We start from the raw sequence: 23,376 nt of genomic DNA, 5'->3' as shown, positions 1-23,376 counted from the left end.
CTTAACAACTGGTTGCAGTAAGGATGGAGCTACTAAGTAATTTTATTTTGTTTCAGAGAAGATGTGTCTGCCTAATATCAATACTGTAATCCTTTGGCATGTCCCCATGGATAAGCCTGATCATATTTAATCTGAGACCGAGTGGGTCTTATAAAAACTTTTTAGGCTTCCAAATGTATTAAATGTTTTGCTATATTTATATAAAAATATTATTTTAAATAACACAATGAATAATAAGTTTGTTTGTGCTATTTCATTACGTAGGTAATGAAATCAAGTAGTAGCCCATAGGACAGCGTTGGTGTTGGGCCACTGGATGACGCGATGGAGGTTGGGTCTAAATGAAAAAAAAAAAAAAAACGCACACCGTACGTGAGGTGCAAGTGAACTGATGGGTGACTTCATGTATCACCGGCATCCTCACTGTGAAGCTCACAGCCACTCTCAGTCAAACAGACAGGCAGACAGACAGACAGGGGGAGGGAGGGAGAGCGTAGAGAAACCGTGGCAGCCTGTTAGAGAAAATGATCAGTCCCTGAGCGAGACGAGAGGGTCATTCGATGCCGCTTCCTTCTCAGCGGATCACCGGGAGATGCTCACTGTTGTCCTGATGACTTTCCAAGCTGCGCGGCGCGTCAGCACTTAGAATAAATTCATTCATCTGCTCATATCTGATCCACTGACGGACAGGTGGTGGCCGGACGCTGCGCTCAAACCCAAGAGAAATCACCGACTCTGCCCCACTCATGAATGAGTCTCCTGCTGTTTCAAGGTGAGTACTCAACCTTTTGCTTTTTTTCCCACCCATCATTGTGCAGAAGCCGAAAGTTGCATGACTTTACGCACCGTTTGAGCCTTGCAACGAGGCTGTGCACTTGTTAAAAAACATTTCTGCTGACCACCTGTGACGAGACGCAGGTGATGCTCTTAGAAGAATGTGAATGTTTTCCATCAAATTCACTGACAAGAGGCAGGTCAACTCTTCATCAGGTCAGATGGAAAAATAATGACACCATCAGGGGATAGATTTCCTTCAGCTGTATTAGACAAAGACTGCAGCAGCCTGCTTGTGAGGATTTTTTTCTCTAAGCGTGTGGATTATTCCGGGCAGCGCATCAGATCAGTGGTCATCAGGAGAGAGAAAAAATAGAGTGAAGTATTAAGCTTGGAGATACAGAGTCAGTCAGTCAGCCCTCCACTACTGCTGCCCTATCTCCTCCTCCTGCAGCCTTGGCAGGCAGGGCAGAGTGCAAGCCACTGGGATGCTGATAAGCCGGGGCAGGAGCCGGGATGATGAAGGCTGAGTCCTAAAGAGCACAGAGCTGTGAGCTGTGCCAGCCTCGACAATGCTGTTGACCAAGTGCATCTTTGTTCAAGCCCCTGTATGTGACTGTCCCTGTGTGTGTTTGGTGGAAGAGACAGGGTGAGGAGGGGAGGCAGTTGGATTCCCATCTTTTTTTTTTTTTGACTCTCACCCCTCATGCAAAGCAGATGAACCCCTCTCTTCTGTCTGTGTGCTCTTTCTGGTCTGGCTTATCTGGCCAGCCAGTTGGACTAGCTTTTATTCTCCTGGCCCCTCCAGAGTGAGTAAAGCCTCTCGTGGAGAGAGAGAAAGACAGAGGAAAAAAAAAAATAAAAATTGGCTTCTCTCTTGGCATGCTCTCGCCTGTCATGTGCTTCAGCATTTTATCAGTTGCCTGCTAATTTTAGGATTTAAACGAATCTTCACATTCATTTTCTCTCTCTGTTGCATTGATAACAGTAAATTAAACCTTGGTTAGGCCTGTGATGTAGTAGTTAGCAGATCAACAAAGCCCCACTTTTACCAAATAATAAAAGTCATGAATTATTTTGTTCACTGTGAAGTAAATATCAGAGACTTTTGCTGCGGTAGTAATAACCTCAGGATTAAACATGCTGATGTAAAAACCCCCTTTTTGTGGGAAGAAAAACAAGAAATAATATTATATTCCATATTATATACCAAAAGTAATATAATATGGAAAGTAATATTTTCAAGAAAAACAGTAAAGGATGTATTCACAAGGAAATATTATCATTTCTAGAAAGCCGAGTTACTGCTGAGTTAATTTCTTTAGGCTTCAAAATAGGCACAGGTTAGATGTGAAGTATTTAATACTTACTGTTTCAAAACGGCAAATAGTGATTGTCATACAGTTGCCCTCACTTTAACAATGTTTTTATCAGTTTCTTTAAATTCAGATAAACCCAGTGCCTTAAGATTAGTAGATGAGGATATTATCTTAACTTTGCTGTCTTTTGATTGGTTATTTCATGACATTGAAGTTATTTTGAGGCACTGGTAAGGAACAACTTCAAGACAAACACCTCAAACACACTGTGTCCTTGTGTGAAGGCATGGGGAACTAGAACTAAATCAAGTTACTAGGGGAACTGTTGACCTCCTGAATATTAAACCATTCACTTCTGGTTTAATATTCAGATGCCTGAAGGTGTCATATTCATATCGTTCAATAGGCAGACAGATTCTTTGTCTCAGTCTTTTGTTGCAAGATGCAGATATTAATCCCAGAACAAAATCAAAAGACTTTGTGAAGATGATGCATGAAGCTGGTAAGAGAGTATAATTGTAAAATATGTCCTGGACTGAAAGTCCACTCAACAGGGAAGTAGTCTTCACATCAAAAGCAACATCAAAAGCCAGGTTACAGTTTTTAAACGGTCTCAGGAATAAAGTAATTATTTTTAGACATGTCCTTCCATCGATGAACAGAAGCTAATTGTTTTTTTTCCGTGGCTGCACAATAATAAGATAATTTTTGATATGAGATAATATTAGTAAATATTGTGAGCAACTATGAATTGAGTAAAAATAATTAAAAAGTATTTATTTTGCTTTGGGTTGGAAACATAGATCCCAGACAGTGAGTGGTGTATCCAGCTGCTGAAATAAAAATAATTTAAATTTTACTGAAAAAAGATTTGGTTTCTTAATACCACCTTATCGTCACTTTACTGTCTAACACAATTTATTCTGCATAAGCAACGTGTGTCATCAAATATATTGCAAGCAAGTTTCAGAACATGGCGCTTAAATAATGAGCTAACATTTATTGCAGTTCAATCAGCTAATAATGATAATATGCATATTGAGTGCAGTGCTCTTGTTATTGGATATTGTTACATGAAGAGGAAAAAGGGGGAGGTTGCAAGCATTATAACAAAAAATAAAAAGAGTTATCTTAAAACATGTTTATTATTTTGGTATTTAGCAAATAGAACGGAAATCTTAACTGACCTAAAACAAAAAAAGTGTAGTGTGATTTAATGTCAGACAATGAAGAAAAAGTGGGTTTTTATTCACTGTTTGAAACATCAGGTTTTAACTGTGTTTCACATGTTGTAAAGATTTGCTCAAGTATTTCTATTTCAATCAATTGTAAGATTTTATACACAGTGCTCTTATAAATTGTCCATTGATCTTTGTGTTCATCTGTAACAGAGCTCTTTGGAGCATTTTCGAGAAGAACTGCAGATGAAACTGCATTATTGTTGAGTCTCTTACCCCTGGAGGCAACGCTGGACCGGTGTAGGTGAAGTAATTTAGAACATCTGTCTCTGTCACTTTCACCCACAAGCGAGAAGTTAAGTGTTATCTTAGACCTCTGCAGAGATTAATGAGCTACTGTAGGTTTGAGAGGATCGAAAGGAATCCTCTCAAACCTACAGGGAAAGAACGATGAAGGAACACTCCTCTGTTCTTCTGCATAGAAAAAAAAATCTTAATTTGAACAACCAGTTGCGTATGTGACATTGATTTTTGAGTAAATTAAAGAACAGGGAGTGCAAATGTGGGTCAGCGGGAAAGGCAATGCACGGTCACTGCAATAATGCATTAGTGTATGTAACACAGTTACACAGTGCGCAGAAACTCAATGTTATCATCCGTAGCTGGAGATCCCCCTCCACCTCCTAACTTTGAGTCTCGCCCTTTCCACCCTCCTCTACTGTAGATGCTCATGGAGAGAGTAATTTAAGTGGACTGTTCAGATGCTAAAGCCAGAGGAAAGAGGTGATGTTGAGAGCTCAGCTTGTGCCCTCATACATATAGCTCTGATATATTCTGCACCTGATGTGTCTTTGCATACACATAGAGTGGAAGAGACAAAGAGGGGCGAGAAAACAGTCAGGGGGAAGAAATATGGTGAAACTGCAGTTCATTAGGCACAACTTATAAGCTGTTGTGCTACCTTTATTTGATTTTAATCTTTGCGCTTCTCCTTGTTTTAATGTTTTATCCAGGCCTGAAGGGAGCTTAATGCAGATAGAAACCTCACATGTACTCAGGAGACTAAGACAGAGTAACAAGTAGTGGTAGAGAGAGTAAAGAGGAGCTATGAAGGCTAAAACAGAGAGGAAGACGATAGAAAGAGGTGGTGACAAACTGTGGTGGAGAGAGGTAAGTGGAAGAAAAGAAACAAGTGGAAAGAGTGCAGCTCACCTGCCAGATGGCAGCTCTTGGCAGCGGCACTCAGCATGCAGTGATGGTGGTCGTGCAATATGGTGCACTGCCTCCAGATTGTCACTCCACTGCTGATACAAACACTGCAATAACTTTGCTGATGTGTGAGTTTTGCAAGATTTTCCTTGGCACTGAGTTAAGCTGGTAGCATATGGATATGAAAGAAGCGGACAGCGTTGAGGGATTTCTTCTCTCAACTTCTTCCAACGGCCAGAAATAGCGCTTTCAAACTTTAAAATAATAAAATGTTTTAATTTGAATGTCAGCTTTGAATGTTAAATATCTAATAGAAATGAATGGACCAGTTTATCTCAAATTACCTCTTTTTTTTATATCACGTGTTTGCAACCCTTCCTGTAAGCCACTCTGGAGGATACGTAGTGACACCGGGGTGCTGCAACTGGAGAGATGCCACAGAGTTAGTTTTTTTTTTTTACTCAGTCATGTTTCTGAGCAGCTGTAAACTGTGGCAGTCAGAGACAAGAGATTCTTTGCTGCAAGATGAGATAAAATGAGATGAAAAATGTTATCTCTTACTGCTTACTAACACAAAGCAAGATAAGGAAAGGAAGAAATATTTCAAATGAAGATGGCCTGGTTGTCACAAAATAGCACAGGATGGTCAGAGTTAGAATGCCCTCTTTTTAGATTAAAGGTCAATTTTGCATGATATGATTATATTCTTATCATTTGGAAATTAAAGTCGCAGCGCATGGAGGACAAGTGAATGGGCACAGAACTCAAATTCCTTCAACTCCAGAATGAAGTTTCCACAATAAGTGAAAGCTTCATCTCCTGTTGAAGGTCCACTGTGTTTTTTCCACAAGAACAATTTACACCAGTTCATCCTTCCCTCCACTGATAAGCTTAACAGAGATGCTGATTTCATTTTCCAGCAGGACTTGGCAGCTGACAACACTGCCAAAATTACCACGCCTGGGGTTTAATGACTGTGGTATGACTGTGCTTGATTAGCCAGCAAACTTGCCTAAGACGAGAACTCCTGTGTGTTATTGTCAAGTAGAAGGAGTGAGACATCAGAACCACTAATATAGACAAATTGAACGCTGCTATTAAAGCAAATTAGATTTCCTTACACTTCAGAAGAACCACAGGCTGATTGCCTTCATGTAACTCAAGACCCGGTGACGAAGTATTGAGCAGATAGAGTCCAGTACATATACATGCTTTTTAGTAGGCCCACATTTCTGTCATAAGCTATACAATGATTTATTGCTCTTTTGTAATATTCAAACTTTCTGTTTTTCATTAGCAGTAAGCCATAAACTGAGGATAAATACAAATTAACATTTTATGTGCATCACTGGGTGTAATGAAGCGCTGTTAAGTTTCACTATTTTAAATAATTTATTTAAATAAACAAACATTTCAACAATATTCTAATTTAATGAGATGTACCTGCACATTGAAGCCTTCTCAAACCTGCAGTCTCTGAAGATTAAAAGACAAAATTTAAGGTTTTGAGTTTCTAACTCTTTTGCCTCTGCTAAGAAATCATAGCTACAACATTAGAGGACATCATGAAATTAGTTTTCTCCTGCTGTAACTTGGGAAGGCAAGGCATTTGCTGGAACCTGCTGAATGCATTACCCGTGCTAGTCTTACAAGAAAGTAAGGGAGCCATTTCCAGAAAAAAAGCCTGTGTGATTGCCCAGTGGGAACATCTTCAAAATGGCTCTCATCAGATTACATATACCAGAAAGCTACCTGGACTTTTTAGACTGCTGCACTATAATTGTTTGTTGGCTTCGACAAACCAAGCTCTCTGCTGTTTCTTTGTAGGACTTTTTTTCCACAGAACATTATATGTTATTTCTGCAGGATTTTGTTTTGGTAGAAAAAAAAAAAAAGTAAATCAGTCCCTTTCAGGTAAGTTTTATTGAACAGATAGTCTGTGTCTATTCCTGATAGATTGCTTTAAAAAGGGAACTATCCTTTCACCAGGCTGCTTCTTTTTCTGTTTATTTCCTTAAAAAGAGGATTTTGAAACAGTAGAATTTCTGAGTAGGTTAAAATTAGCAAGCAAGCAACACTGATTATGAACACAGGCAAGTATAATCTGAGCAAATGCTTCTTTTTCTGCTGCTGCGCTATAAGAATGGTCACAAAATTTTCACTGTGGCTGAAATCCTGACCATTGTTTTTGTACCAACACATATAGTTTAAAGTAGAAGTTGTGAAACAGAAGATCAGTCTCCGCCTTCCGGTTCCTTTTCCTCCCTCGCCGTCTATCACTGTCTCCTCTTGCTTAGAGTGATTTGTTAGCAGCGGAAGTAGCAGCTGTTCCTTTGCATTGTAATTTCTTTGATCCTAATCATTCATGCCAGCCACTCCTAACCTTGGCATCTTCTACTCCATGAAGCCATATGGTCAAAGACTGAGGCCCCAAAGAAAAACATGCAGTCTTATTTGGGACGAGTCTTTTGATTGCATCCTGAGAATTGTGGACTTGAGTTTTACAGGTATCCTGTACCTCAGTTTCTGATTATTTTTTCTCATTTTGAAGCTTGATGGAGTCTAGTGTCTGCCAAATGTAATGCGTTTTTCCTGTCAGATTCTTATGATTTATGCATGCAAAAGCATTATAGCCCCCCTCAGGTGTAAGTGAATCAGTCTGGGCAAAAATATTGTTTTGCTGCTCAGAAAAACCAGCTCAGACAAGAAAAAACACATAAACCCCCCCCAGAAGAACACAAAAAATTACAGCTATTCCAGATTTACAGTGATATGTTTTCTAAATTTACCAGCTTTGCATGTTAAACTTTCTTTCAGTTGTAAAATCCAGTTTTAACTACAAAACCTGACCATTTTTATTCCTCTCTTTTTTTCTCATTTTGCACCTTAGTGACGCTAAAGGAAAGGAGGTACCGGGCAGTCGATGCAGCACACATGCTGTCTGGCTCCAAAGCAAACACAGCTCACTCTGTCTTCTTCTGTGATCACTGAATTATAGAAGACCCTCTATTGCAGTCGAACTGCGCGGGTTTTCATCACGGTGCTGGAGGTCACCCTGACTTTTCCCCCTATCCTCATCATATATGCAATGGAAGGGCTTCAGCTGTTGAGATGAGCCAGTGTGAGGTCAACCAGGAAAAAAAAAACAACAACAACAAAAAAAAACAATAAGATTTATAGAAGAAGGAAATAAGTAAAAATGTATGCACAGGAACAGAGGCGGCAGCTCCTTTCATCTCTCTTCTTAATGGCAATTTCAGGTATATTGGTGCATCAGCATGTATATTGCATATGCTCTGAGATAATGGCATGGATTGCAGAGCATTCTCCTGATGGTGTTGTGGTGATGTGCCGGAATTAGTCCCCTATGTCACATTTGCCTGTGTCCAGGTTTCCTGCAGCATCCTGCACTTACTACAAACCGAGCGCGTTGTGATGACATAGTGCCGTTTTACTGCTCCCCACAGACACCCGCCTCTACTCTACCAGGAAGATTAGTGGCTGGCTAGAGAGCCTTTAAGCCTGCAATATCTGCAGCTGACCAATAAACTAAACAACAAGCATGCAGAAAAGGCAGTTAGGGGTCATGTTTGGTGATATAAAAATAACTCTGGGATGCACAGAGCGCTGCCAATAAAACTTAATGAATTCACAGTGGCCTGGCTTTCAGAACATCAGTGTGAGTAATTTAAATATTATGTGTGTGACTTTTCTCCCCCCGACTGAGAAAAAAACGTCTTGCCGTTTGACTTCTCATTGTTGAACAAAATGATAAAAATTAACCGCAGGCTAACTGTCACAAGACTCCACATTGAGGCATCAAAGTGAACATATCCTCTGGCCATTAGCAGTGTAGACATCCTTGCTACACATTATACTATATAAAGCCTGATTCTGTGTTTCTATAATTGGGGACTGTGAAGGCTGCCCTCGGCTTCCCCTTCATATAATACGGTGGGCTGATCTCAAAACATTGCTTTTTCTAATAAACCCCACTGGTCTCCTGTGATTCAATATGACATTCATTTAAAAGTCATCATTAATGAAGATGGCGGTTTTTTATGTCCTAGTTCCTCGACTCGTCACTGTAGGTACCAGCGACAGCCCCTGGCTCTGGCTCGCTGGCTCCCTCCTCCCTCCTGTCTGCCACGTTTGACCTACTTCTGTCTTCACAACATTGTAAACAGATCTACTAATTGCCTTCATTTATTCATTTGGAAGTCAAATTCGGTTGCAATTGGCACCCCCCCAGCCCATTCATGTGTAATGTGTAAGACACTAGTTCCCCCTTCCCCATAGACATCCATGCGTATTTTTGCTCCAATAAAAGTATCCCTTTTTGTTAGCTTTAGATCACTTGGCCATTTTGTATCCACACATTGTTATTTCATTTCTTACTACATCCATTTCATAGGCAATTTTGGAGTTAAATGTTCTAAAATCTTTTAAATTATCCATGTCCAGTCCCGGTCTTTATAATTATTTTTATAAATTATGACGTTAAATAGTCATAACATTGAGTAAGAAGATGTGTTGTTATTTTTTATTCTCAATAAGAGTATGTCAATATTTTTATCATCTTAATTAGTGCAAGATTGGTAAGCACCTTTGTCAGCAGTCATTTAGATTAAAGTAGACATAAAAAGTAAAGTTTTTTGCTTCACTGTATAGCGAAACAGAATATAAGATCTGTTATAGGTGTTAATATTTTTGATCTGGTCTGGACTTTGGATTCATATAAACAAGCAACTGAAAAACAAGTTCCTGTACTTTGTCAAAGCAAATACACACAGCAAGAACTCTGTTCTGTTTCTGCGTGTTTAGGTCAACTTTGCATCAGATTTTCTTTGGTGATCAAAGACTCAGCGGGGTAGGTTGCTATGGGTTCTGACTAGTTTCTGGTCAACATTTCTCAGCTTTAATCTTGGTCTTAAAAAAACAGCAACATAGCACTGTTAAGACACAAAACTTAAAATGAACTTGGCTTATTAGAATAGAACTTTTTAGCAAGTGCAAGTTTTTCTTTAATGTCACTTATGTAATTGTTAACTATATCCGCTACGGTGGTCATTTTATATCCAACATTTTCCAGTACAAATTGGAGACGTATGGTGGCTGCACAGGTCATATTGACTGGTATTCATTTGGATCTGCTAGGGAATAAAGCAGAAATAGGGCCAATAACAAGTTAAACAGATAACCTTCTTATACTGTCAGGCATATTTAATATTTTGATGTTTATCCTAATTTTGATTCAAAGGTGAGCCTTTTTCTTCAGAGTTTTAATTGTAATAAAATACCAACATTTTGACAGCCATGAAGTAGATTTTATACAATGATATAATTGTAATATCAACAGGCACATGGTTTGTATGAACTGTAGCTCCAAATCTAGAAATGTACGACATAGCATGTAGGTGCAATGTAACCAGCACTGTCCTATCTTCAATTTCCACGTTTTAGATGTGAATACTGTTTATAAATACTCCTACTGATTTCTTTTCTTGAAATCTAAGATGATTTGTTGGAGGAAACTTCATTTTAAGCTTTTTTTTTTTATCTCCACAAACTTAGAGGCTAAGGAACCATGCATGTCTCAGCACAGCCCGATTACAATCATGAGGGCAGAAGTTGTTATGACTACTGTAATTCAGACAGTTTTCTGCCCCCGTGGTCTTATACTGTTATTGCCTTTGTGCAGCCTTATAAATCTAGGCCAGTGTAACAACAACAGCAAAAAAAATGTTTTTATCACCTCTGATGCGAGTGACAATGAATCCCATTGTTGACTAAGTGTGAGAGCGGAGATCCAGCTTCTGACCTTTAGAAGGATCGCGGCACAGTCTGCCGGCGGCACTCACGATCTCACACAAATGTGCAGCCAGAAGAAACAAACAAGGCAAACTTGAGGAGAATCCTGTTTGTGCTAAATCTGATATTGTTTGAGAGATGAGAAAGAGATTTGTCCCTACAAATCCACAAACTTCTTTGCAAAAAAAATGTAATGAAAATTATGAATGAAAGAAACCTTTTCTTTTTTTCCATTTGAAGGAACCAAAATTAAAACAATGCTAACCATAAACTAATAAGCGACTCTGAGAACAAGTAAAACATCTCTAACACTGAGCTAAAGACTTTGCTAAAGCATTCAATGCTTTAAAAGCTGGTGTAAGAGATAGAATCAGTTCCACTCATTTTGATCCAGGTCAAAGGGTTATGTTTATGGTGAACAAGAGCATGGCTTCTCACTCTTTTGCATTATGATTGGTGCCCATCGGGAGCCCAAGGCCCCCCAGAGGCCTTGGCAAACCCCTGTTCCTTCACTGTGTGTTTGCGTGTGTGCGTGCGTGCGTGTGTGTGTGTGCATGTGTGTTCATGAGTCACGTCTGGGCCGGAGCGTGTCTGTGAGTGGTGAGGCGGAGAATTCAGCAGGGAGGACTGCACAGGGCGAAGAGCTGTCTCCATAATCCAGGGTAAACACCGAGCAGCATGACTGCACGCCTCAGACGTGACCAAAGCCAGGAGAACAGAAATGGATGAAATGATGAGGCTGCCGCTCCCCTGCATGCTTGGCCACTTTTGCTCCAGTTTTCACCCCTGTTTTGTAACACCTCAGAGGATTTGAGAGGTAGATTCTCAACACTAAATTAACCTCGGGAAGGCACTGCAGGTGTCGACTGTTTAAGGTCACACCAGACTCAAACCTCGCTCTGCAAATATCAGTTAATCTGCTATTTACTGTCAGATCTCAAGAGCATACGCCTATTTATTATTTCAAGCTAAGTAAAGGAAAGTTCTGGAAACCCTGCAGAAGTTCAAAGTGTAAATCACACACACAAAAGAAAAGATATGTATTTGGAACTTTATTTGAAAAGACATTTAAACCAATAAGTTCTTCATTGACACCGCTAAGCAGGGACGAGTCAGGCAGAAAACACAAAACCATTCAGCTGTTTTATTTTATAGTAGCTCAAGAACAGGCACCAAGGGTTCAGTCAGATTTTTATGATCTAATTTTCAAAAGGCTTTTTACAGCACTGTATGGCATTCTGTTGTGGCAGATTCAGAGACAGGACCCGCACCATGAACCAAAGGCCTTTGTTTGACCATCACAACAGACAGCAGAAATATTACACTTGCTTTTGAAAAATATTGAAAGAAATATCCTGAAATGAAATGTTAGAATTAAACGAGAGAGGCTTATCGGCCTTCAAAGCTGATGATTTGAGGGATTTTTGGTTGGAATTTTCTGGATGGTGTTTTGACCAAAACAGATAAAATGCAATTTTGAGAGCCAAGATGTTCTGCCAAATCTCAGCGCCTAGAGAAATAATCAAACAAACTCAAATTTTAATGTCCAGTCAATGGAAATAGAAGAAAAAGCAAAAAATTCCTTCTGTTATTTTAGAAATAAAAATTGATTCAGTTAAGACGGTGTAAATGTGATATAGTAAAGCTAATGCTGTCTTCAAATGTAAATGCTTCAGTAAAAGGTGTGACAGATATTACTCTTCAGTGGCCAATTACCGGTGGGGTTGCTCATACTGAGGCTGCCAAATTGAGCAGAGTAGGTCGAGGCACTTGAGTGACTTGTCCTGCTGCGTGAGCTTTGTGGGGACAGATGGACAGAAGATGCTGGAGTGGAGCTTAATACACCCCAGCCTACTCAGTAACAGTCCATCCGCTACTTCCTGGCTCCAGCTCAACTCAGCTGGATATCCTGTTAGTCAGCTAATGGAGAGCCCCCAACGCATCAAGACCCCCATATTAGGTTCTGACATGGCTGTCTTCATTTAACCTTTACTTATAAGTCTAACTGTGACAACACTCTGTTTAGGTTAGGACTGGCCAAAAAAGACAGTTGGGTTTGATATTAAGTCTTCTGGCGTTTGGCTGGAATTGTCACAGGTTTTTAAACAGAAAAACAGTTGAAAAGTTTTCATGTATCTCTGATGGGGTTATGCAAAGTAAAGTTAGAAAAGTCTTTCAGATCTGGGTTGGAGAAGCTTCTCATTGAGCAAAGATGGCATTTCATGTGATGGGAGGGTCTTAATGTAAAGATGCTTCTTTATGAAATCTGCCTTCAAGCAAGACCAAGAGGCTCAGAGGTGGATAAAAGGCTTGTTCATAACATGAATTCATCCAACCCCTGTCTTCACAAAGCAGAATCTACATGTTGGTAGAATTTGTGTATGTCTTCGTGTTTTTCTGAACAAATTATTTCAAATGAAGTCAAAGAGAAATGTAATCATTTAGTGGCATGCGACCAGAAAGAAGATGATCTCAAAACCTTTTGTTTATTTCAAACAAAAGTTTTACAGAAAAAAAAACTGAACATATTTTGCAATTGATTGCATTGATTTTTCTCCAGATAAAGTGAAGCAGTGGTTCTTTCTCTGTTTTATAAGTACCAAATGAGTAAATGTAAAGATTTCCCCTGGCAAAGGATGGATGGATAAGTTAAATAAAAAAAGAAAAGAGAAACAATAAATGAAATTGTTATTATACATTGATGCTGCATGCTTACGAAACTCCCACACCTACACTTGCTCCCGATTCATTGTCACCAGCTCTACCACAGCAGTAATTATAGAGTAGTTTGAGAAAGATTGAAGTAGAGGCAAAGTTGTGGAATCACTGAATGTTGAGAAGAAAAAAAAAAATAAATCACTGACTCAATAATCACGAGGAATAAAGATTCCATAATTTCTACTGATGGATGTTTACATCTCTTTCACAAAACATCTTGAGATTAAAAAAACACATTTTGATGATAAATTGTCTTATCTTCATCAGAAACATCTTCATCTGACTGAGTAACAGAGACAAAAAGAAAGTTCCTAAATAAATTAATATGTGAATTAAACCAAGCATTCACATATGTAATGTAAACCTTCTTTGAGTCGATCATGTGTTTGCCAGACATTGTTTGTTCTGGGGAAATACCCACATAAAATATGGTAATGAAATTAAACAGAGAAGTGTATAGGTTGATGCTGGCTGGCCCTGAATCTCTAATGACTCCCTGCCATCCCTGGAAAAAGCCTGATTAATTTAGGAATCAGTCGCAATGGAGAGTGATTAATTCCTCCTGGATTCAACCATTTAAATGAACAAGACAAGGGGGAGAAGGGAAAACACGGAGCCCAAAATATGGAGGCCTAATTAATGCATTCAGATCATTTAATTAGCCACCCAAACAGGAATGCACAGTTACATTGTGTCATCGCTTTGTCTGAGTGGCGAATGGCAAGCTGGCTTGTGTTGCCTTACAAAGCAGCGAATATAATGAGAATCCCTGTTGAAAGAGAGAATACCATACTGTCTCGTTGGTCAGTAAATATGGGGAGACAGAACACATGATTACTTGTTTCTTTGATTTTTCTTGCATCTGACTAAGCAGAGATAAAGGAGAACACAAGCTCATCCATTCCTAGGTCTTCATGTGAAGTGCCTAATCATATACTGAAGACAACATTTTTTCACTTGAAAGAATCAATGATTTTTTATATTAACAAGTAATTCTCTTCTTTTCTTTTTCAGAACGATGTGAAGATTACTTAAGACAAGGCCACTTCTGAGCTCAATTTTCCTCAGTCTAATCCTCACATTTGCTGGTACGCAACCCCATTTATCTGAGCCAGGCATTCCGTGGAGCCCTGTGGGGATGGGGACATGCTCAGATAAAGGATGGACATACGACAGCCTTACGAAAGGTCACCACCCTCCAAAGGTTATGTCATGGCCTCTGGCCCTCTGTCTATTGACTCTAGTCTTTTTGGATCAAAAGATGACTCTTGGACAGACAATGAACACCTTCCAGTCTGAGAAGAGGGAATGGTCGTTGAACCATCTGACAGTGCATCAGTCCACTGGGACTCTGTACATCGGAGCGATCAACCGGATCTACAAGTTGTCCGCTAATCTCACACTTTTGGTATCTCACGACACAGGCCCAGAATATGATAATAAAGCATGTTATCCTCCCCTGATAGTTCAGCCTTGTTCTGAGCCTTTGGCTTCTACGGACAATGTCAACAAACTGCTGCTCATCGACTACTCTCACAACCGGCTGCTGGCCTGCGGTAGTCTCTATCAGGGTATCTGCAAGCTGATGAGGCTAGACGACTTATTTATTCTCGTAGAGCCCACGCACAAGAAAGAACATTATCTGTCCAGCGACAACCAGACAGGAACAATGTACGGGGTTGTCGTTCCCTCCCAGGGACAGGATGCCACTCTGTACATTGGCACTGCCGTTGGCGGCAAACAGGATTACTTTCCAACTATCTCCAGCCGTAAGCTCCCTCGCGACCCAGAGTCCTCTGCCATGCTGGACTATGAGCTTCATACTGATTTTGTTTCATCTCTCATTAAAATCCCTTCTGACACGTTGGCTCTTGTTCCGCACTTTGACATCTACTACATCTATGGTTTCTCCAGCGGAAGCTTTGTCTACTTCATGACCGTCCAGCCAGAGACTCCCGAAAATGGGATGCCTGCAGGCGGCTCACCTGGTGACCTGTTTTACACATCTCGAATCATCCGCCTCTGCAAAGGTGACAAGAAGTTCCATTCATATGTCTCTCTTCCTGTGGGGTGCGTGCACAGAGGTGAAGAGTACCGTCTGCTGCAGGCTGCTTACCTATCTAAAGCCGGCAGGGTGCTGGCTAAGTCACTCAACATCAGTGCCCAGGAGGACGTCCTCTTTGCTGTGTTCTCTAAAGGACAAAAGCAGTACCATGATCCTTCAGATCATTCTGCTCTTTGCATCTTCACTATCCAAGACATCAACATGCGCATTAAGGAGCGACTGCAGTCCTGCTACCAGGGAGAGGGGAACCTGGAGCTGCACTGGTTGCTGGGAAAGGACGTACAGTGCACAAAGGCGGTGAGTGGACAATAGAGAGATCTCATATCACACATGTCTTTAGACCAGCCAAGTAAACTCAGCAGGTGTGAAGAAAAATGCTCAGATTTAACAACAGATTTTTTTTTTTTGGTGTTCCATAACTATGATTGTAACTTTAACAGCTAACAGCCAGTCAGCCTGGCCTGTGCTAAAGAAAGCATTCAGGTCTGAGAATCCTATTATAGTTAGTAGAGCTTGGGGAGATAAATTCCACAATGCTAATCAGGGGAGTTTTGTATAGAGCTTTGATTTCATTCAGGGGATTGAACACTGATTCCCACCTCCTTTTCCACCTCTCTCTTTGCCTTTCTCTCCCTAATTTTCTTCCTCCTGCTCTTGTCACTGTCAGCAGTACTTGAGCCCTTTGAGACCTGTTCTTGATCTTGAGAAAAAGGCCTTTCTTGTAAATGCCCAAGTCTGAGTCTTTGTGAAAGCTGCAATTCCGCATAATGAGCGCCTCTCATGGAAATAAGCTGAAAGTGAACCATAAAACACATTAAAATCCATCACATGAATTGCTCTGATGATTCATAACTCAAACATTAATTCCAGTGTGTCTAAATAAGATGTGATGTTATTCAGAAAAGCTACTGATAGGGAAAAGTGATATGTTGTAATTCAACAATAATTTCCCGCTATGAAGCAAGACGCTCTTTGTATCATAATTGGACTTTTAGGAAGAAACGATTGGTTGCTGCTGACTGTTTTTTTAACACACGATTAATTATCAAAAACGATGAACATTAAAGTGAAACTAGACTTGCAGAGTGAATTGAATGCCAGAACTGATATCAAAAGCAATCATTAACACACTTGGGGGGAAAAAAAAAAAAAAAGATTATTGTAATTTTCTTCCAGACAGGTAAGGAGGTACAAAGCAACAGTTTTAAAACATTTTAAAACTGCTTGATAAAAATTTAGGAATTTCTTTAAGGCAGTACAATGCAAAGGGAATGTAAGAATGCATGCCATACACTGGCACATTTTTGACATGCATCAATCAAAGATTTCTGATTACTGATTTTGTAAAGCTCTGAGCAGCCAATGCCAACTTCATTAGTTTGATTTCTCTTTAATAACCTTAAATGATAGTACATTTCTCGCTGTAGTAACAATAAGATGTTTATTGCAAAACGGGAGATAAGTAAAAAAAAGAAAAAAAAAGTAACAGCCAAATGTTACAGAGCAGTTTGCTGGATTGCTGAAAATCCGCAAATATGGTAAAAACCTCCATTATGGAATGAAGGTATCTGTACATAGAGTAAAACTAAACCAGAAAGACTGATGACATGCAATTCATTTTTTTTTTTTCTTTTGTTGATTTTTTTTGGTTTTTTTATTTTTTTTTTGATTGATTTTTTCCCACCCCAAAAAAAACACAGTTCTTTCTCTTCATGTCTCCTACAATCCTCCTTTCAAACATCTTATTGACACACAAAATATGTAACCGAGTCTTCCTTCAGTAACATCCTAAACACTGAAGGGCATTATTGTTAACATGAAGTAGTTCTGCTTATGCTGAGTGAAGAAAATATAATTTTGGCTTCTAATTAGCAGAATATTGATCAAGTTAAAGATAAAACCATCCTATTCTAGTCACGGGTCAGTTTCCTCATGCATTTCTAATTGAGCCCGTTAGATAAAAACTATTGAACAGAGAGAGCACATCAAGACTTAAAACTATTGCTTGCTGTGCTAAAACAATAATATTTCAGCAGTATTCAAATGATCTTGGTCTTTCATTGACAAGTAGGCTAACAGCAGGATGGGGCGGGAGATGGACACAGAGATTCAGGCCTTGTCTGCCATAATGGGCAGTTAATCCAGTCTGTTGTGGTGAATAGTTGAGCCAAAAAGCAAAGCTCTCAAATTCCCAGTCTGTTCATTCTCCAGCTCTCAGCTATGGCCATGAAATGTGGATCATGACTGAAAAAGCATGATCCAGCATAGTTACTGAACTGAGATTCCGATATAGGGTGTCCAGGATTAGTCGCATAGATATGGTATGGAGCTCCGTTATCTGGGGAAAACGGGTGTTGAGCGACTGCTGCTGCTTTGCATTGAAAAGAGCCGGTTGATGTAGTTCAAGCATCAGATTGCGATGATTTCGGATGCCTCCATTCAAAGGTTTTATTGGTTCATCCTACTGGGAGGATCCCCTGGGAAAGACCCAGAACACAGAGTGAAGAGACTATAAATCCCTTCAGGGCTGAAAACACCTTAGGATCCCCAGAGTAAGCTGTAATGTTGCTGGAGAGCGGGATATAGACATCCCTCCCCCACAACCCAATCTAAAATGTATAAAACATGATAGATTGATGGATAAATTGATAATTTATGGTTTAATTAATTCATCTCTTGTTGATTTCATTTGTGTTACACCCAAGCTGATAGCTGTCTGCTGTCCTTTAGATAGAAACAGTCATAAGCTCAATATTTTAGATCAGAGGACGATATGTTGTAGAATGTTTTCTAAAATGCATTTATTTTTTTCAAAAGGAAGGTCAGAAGAGAAATTAGTTGGATGGGGCAAGACATCAGGTTTATTTATGCTGAACTTGGTGCAAAAATCAAATTTAGTAAAACTCAGGCAGATGATCCGAAAAAAAAAATCGCATTAAGGCCTAACGTGAGCATAAAGAAGTAGAAGATGTGAAATAAGAAATTAGCAGGCTTAAAAGGTGTCTTTTACACTAAGTGACAGACAATTAGCGAAGGTTTGAGGTGCATGTTAGAAGATCTGGAAGGACTGCTGAGCGTTCAGGCTTTCTTTGATGCTTAATCAAAACTCGACATCTCTTGTGCTATGTGTTTGTGTGATGTCAGATCAAGCAATCTGAAAATCACAGAAACAGGCACAAAATACACTGTTTTCTTGTGTTTGCCATAAGCTATTAAGTCTGCTCCATGAATCTGCTGGCTCCAAGGCTTGTTAAAAAGCCCGGCAGCCCATACCCTTTTGATGTAACATTTTTAACCCTGAAAATGGCGCACTTCATGCTTGTTAGGCTTACCATACATCAGTTTGAATTTACATCCTATATTCACGTGTCTACGCTCATCTCAGTATTTCACAAATAGTCTTCTCCCTCTGTAATTATCTCTAGCTCCTTTCTTATATCTCTTCTCCTCAGTAACATTTCTGTTCTTCCCTACATTCCCCTCCTGCCTGCTTTTCTCCATGCCACACCTTTAAAAATGCAGCTCTCGTCTTTCTTTTATTTTATTTATGGTTTTCTTATACTCACCCTGACGTTCTGGGTGTCTCCCTGCAGCCTGTTCCCATTGATGATCACTTTTGTGGCCTGGATATCAACCAACCCCTGGGTGGCTCTCAGCTGGTGTCTGGTCAGACAGTGTTCACGGAGAGACGGGACAGGCTGACCTCTGTCACTTCCTACATCTACAATGGACACAATGTGGTCTTTCTGGGCACAAGGAGTGGACGCCTGAAAAAGGTGAGAGCAGCCATGAGTCAATAAATGCTTGCTGTCAAGCATAGTTATGGTATTACACCTGTAAGAATTATGTATGCTTGCTTAGAATAGATTTGTTTATGACTATTCTGCATTTCACTCAATAAATTTCCACTTTGCAAAACCCATCACTGTTGACTGTAGCTAAACAGAGATTAAAGTTTTTTTTTTTTACCATCAGGCAGACACAAATGGAGGAGAAAAATTTTCTTGAGCCGATGAAGTGACAGTATAGTGATGATTTGTTTCCTCCAAAAAAATCAGTTTTGATGCATTTTATTCTATTAATCTCAGTTGGGAAATCTGAAATAGATTATCATTAACAACGTCATTTATTTATAATTTCTCCTTTCAGGAGGGTAAGTAAAAGAGCATAAGTAAAGCGCAAATTAACAAAACAAAATAAATTAAATGCTTAATGAAAAAGGCACAAAAAAGAAATGCTCACGAGGCACCTTTAAATGCTTTTTTGTATTAATCCCCTCCCATGTTGTTTGCCACTTACCTGATCACAACAGTATTTTTCAATGTGAGTCAACTTGATAGGTTTTAAATACATAAATAATGGTAAGTAAATGGGTTTAATAGAATAATTTTATAACTGAATAAGGGGAAAGGGAGAAAGGCAGAGAGGTGAATGAACCCGTATCTCCAGGTTTATAAAGCAAAGTGAGCATAGTTATTTGAAAATTTGAAGAAATAAAAACATTTAACCTGATTTCTAAAAGGTGTTAACATTACCTCTTATGTTCAGTCGATAATTGCTTTTTATTTCCACCTGTAACGGTTCCAAAACACGAGCCGGTTTCATTGGGTGTTATTTCTTTGAAGAATTGCCGTGATCATTAGGAAACCTTTACCTGGGAACTTTTTATAAACTCAGTTGTAAGTTTTGATATATTTGGCTATTGAAGCTATCGTTTGATTTGTTTTTTATCTCATGTTTTGCACTTTTTTTTTTGTTTCATTTATCTACCGGTGTCACACTGACGCATCAGTTTATGTTCTTAGTTGTTCCCAAAAGTCTTACTTTTTTTTAGTACTTTTGAAAAACTTTCAACAAGCAAATTGCTAAGACTTTTTTTTTTTCTAATCTCTGCTTTTGTTCCCTTACAATTATTTTGTATTAAATAAGTCATAAGTCATCGACATGAAAAGGTAAAGCTGTCTACTTCTAACTTTTTTCTACTAAGAGTATCAAACAGGTTATTTGTTTATAGAATAAAACCTTGATCTTTCCATGTAATCATTGTGGACATGGTACTAAAAGCTGACAGGCAAGTGGTCAAATGAAGCATATTGTGATCCCAAAAATATCTGGAGAATGCTTGATTGTTCACTCTTAAACTTTAGCATTCTACTGTACAAACACATAAAATAAAAGGTTTTATCCATCAATCTGAGACACTAACAACATAGTTGTGATGCTATGAGATTAAAGGAACACTTCAGTGACTTAGCAGTGCACTTTTATAAAGTTTATTGATGTGTAAGAGACAGACCATGAAAGGAATTGTACAAAAAATACTAAATTTACACATCTTGTTTTGAGAGAATGATATATTCTGTCTTAAACCTTCTCAGCCTCATAAAGCTCTTATCTTCAGATCTTTATAATCAAATTATTTCTTAAGAAAACAAAAAAAAGAGGTCTAATATTTCATCTTAATCTTCTAAACAATAAATTAACAAGTTAACAAATGTGTATAATTTGAAACGTAAAATTAATTGAAAGTACCTCCGCTGTGACTCAGTTTAAAAATTGCTGTATGGAACATTAGAAATATTTTTCTGTTAATATAGAAATGCTCATCACACAGACACATCTGTTGCCTCATTTGTATCTCGCATTCTCTGATGTCACACGAGCCTTAATCCATTAACTGTAATTAATGCAATAATCCTCTTAATTATGATCTATTTAGCATAACTGGGTATGTGAAGAACATCATGATGATTATGTTGGGACATTATTCATTTGCACAAAGAAGCTGCTACCATACAATTCAGATACGTTTTTGCTGCAGCCCTCAGACAGTCACAAATTGATGTAAATCTCCGTGTATGGCCACTTGAGCCAAATATGAAGTACATAAATGTTCATTTATTCCTTTCTTTTAATTAAATGTAAGAGGTCATTATGCACCTGTAAAAGCTTTTATAAAATTATGTTCTTGCAGGATTTATCATCAAAAGTGACTGCATCGACCACTTCAGAGATTTAAAACATTATTTCTATTGTCTTCCTATACATTTAACATATAGCTACATGCAGGTGTGGAGACAACTTGATGTTCTTAATGAAATGCAATGAGCTAAAAATGTTTTCTTCTTTCTTTCAACTTTATTTTTCACTTCATCAAAGGTGTGAAAGAATAAATCTGTGGCTAAGCTCAGAGGAGTAATGAGCACTCCTTTTTTATGACTTAAAACCAATTTTGTTTCTTTGGTGCAGACCTCAGCTAATGACCCCAAATTATTTTTTGAGACATTCTGTGTTTTAAGGTAGAAATACTCTTTGTAAAAGTATTATTACCCCTTAAACTTTTTTTATGTTTTGTCATGTTACAATGCAAACTTAAAATGGAGGACAAAATTATATTTGGTTTTGATATTTTTCACAAATAAAAATCTGAAATCTGAGTCAGTATTTTGTAGAACCACCGCTTGCATAAATTACAGCTTAGTCTTCTGCCATATGTCTCTACCATCTTTACACGGCCGAGGTTTGCAGGCGGACCAGAGTTTGCTTTAGTCCGACTCAGAATTCGATTCCGCATTCACTCCTCCCCAAACGAACCAGACTTTCCAAACTGAAACAGAATAAACAAGGTTGATGGGACTGCACTCTTAAATGCATAGTCTCAACGCCTGGAGACATTTGTTTCTACGCAAACTCTTATGGTGAGTTTGAAACTCATTGACATTCATGGATTCAATAATATGAGGCAAGCAATCGTAGCAAGGCCATCAAACTATCTTGTAGATGATGAGCTCTCTCCACGAGGCTGATAAAGCTGATTCAGCTCATTGTCCACCATGGTCATTCCAAGAGCATCCTGTTTGGCTTTATTACGGTCAAGCTTCTATAAGAGTCAGTTTTGCATCAGAACTAACTTTAGAGGACACTGGGCCCTGCTTATTGCACAGACAAACTGCATGCAGCTGACTTAGGAAATGTGTGAGAGGACTGTTGTGACATTAGCCTGGGGGTCTCAGTCTTATGAGAAGCAATCTGTCTGACACACAAGAAACACACACGCACACACACACACGCACGCACGCACGCACACACGCACGCACACACACACACGCACAGGTCCAGACTAGGGGCACAGATAGCATCACTGCAGCTCTTTCTTTTGATGAGCCATTGGGGAATAAGACAAGATAGCCTGACAGTGGGAAAGGAAGAGAAGGAGAGAGGAGGAAGTATAAGGCAAAGTCAGTCTAATGGCCAAGGGAAAAGAAGAGAAACAACAAATACCAAAGAAGAAAGACAGAGAAGAGATATAATGTGACGAAAAATTGAAGCGGAAAAATAGTCTGTGCAAAAAACAAAAAACAAACAAACAAACAAACAAAAAAAACTTACTATGTACTCTCAAAGAGACCGGTAAGTTAAGGTGAGCAGAGCAAGGCATCCATCATGTCTGTAGTTGAGTCCAGGGGGTTTAAAGGCCAGAGTTACTGTCATTACACAGACTGAATGAGCAGCTATGATCTCAGACTCCCAAGAGCCTCCATGGAGCACAGGGTCACTTCTCCAATCCTATTCCATCACACCCAAATGGACAGGCTCAGTGGAAATGGGGCATGACTATAAATGCCATCAGCAGATCACGTTAGTAGCAAAGGTCAGGCCTGTCACTGCAAAGGTGTCGGCAGGGTGAAAGGTCACAAGGACAACCCACAGACTTAACGTCTGAGCTTAGTGCAGCATATGGATGCACTCATTGGCAGCTCCTGATTAGACTGCTCATGTTTCTCATAAAACAGGACATTTCTATCATCATGTGACACCGCTTTGTAGCCTCAGGTGGTTCATTTAAACTGAGTAGTTTTATCCTACTGGGTAACTCTGGGTTGAAAACAGAAGGAGCTTTCGCAGCTTGCATGCACTAACCAGGTAAAAAGTAATTATTTTCCACTATTGTGTATTTAAATGGATTTCAGTGGGTGAATGCATTCAGTACCACATTTCCACATCACAGGAAAAAGCAGGAAAACCCCAAAATGAGCACATTATTCAATTGTGTGACTTCAAGTTGTTAATTTTTTTGCAATACTGATGCACATCTGAATGCAGTGATGCGGCATTCATATACGGTTAAAAAAACAACAACTGATCCCTCTGTAAAGCAGAGCATTATCTCAAATTACTCCACTGTTATATGTGTTTGGGTAATTTGTGAAGTCACAGAAAGGAACTTACATTAAGTTGATGTCAAATAAATGAAATGTCAAGTATTTTTGAACCAAGCATTGTTCAGCTTCTACACCATCCC

General features: G+C 39.1%; 1 protein-coding gene across 1 annotated transcript in view; it reads left to right on the top strand.

The window, feature by feature from the left end:
• Positions 1 to 373: 373 nt before the first annotated feature.
• LOC103134711 (plexin-A2) overlaps positions 374 to 23,376 on the top strand; it is an 83,269-nt gene continuing 60,266 nt past the window's right edge. The window contains exons 1-3 of the mRNA XM_016668988.1: positions 374 to 772; positions 14,024 to 15,371; positions 18,668 to 18,850. Coding sequence (XP_016524474.1) covers positions 14,148 to 15,371; positions 18,668 to 18,850 — 1,407 coding nt within the window. The 5' untranslated portion in view covers positions 374 to 772; positions 14,024 to 14,147. The remainder of the gene's footprint in view (positions 773 to 14,023; positions 15,372 to 18,667; positions 18,851 to 23,376) is intronic.

The sequence above is a fragment of the Poecilia formosa genome, unplaced genomic scaffold (assembly GCF_000485575.1).
Source record: "Poecilia formosa unplaced genomic scaffold, Poecilia_formosa-5.1.2 Scaffold18, whole genome shotgun sequence".
Taxonomy (NCBI): domain Eukaryota; kingdom Metazoa; phylum Chordata; class Actinopteri; order Cyprinodontiformes; family Poeciliidae; genus Poecilia; species Poecilia formosa.
The sequence above is the reverse complement of the archived record's forward strand: the minus strand, read 5'-3'. Positions and strand labels throughout refer to the sequence as shown.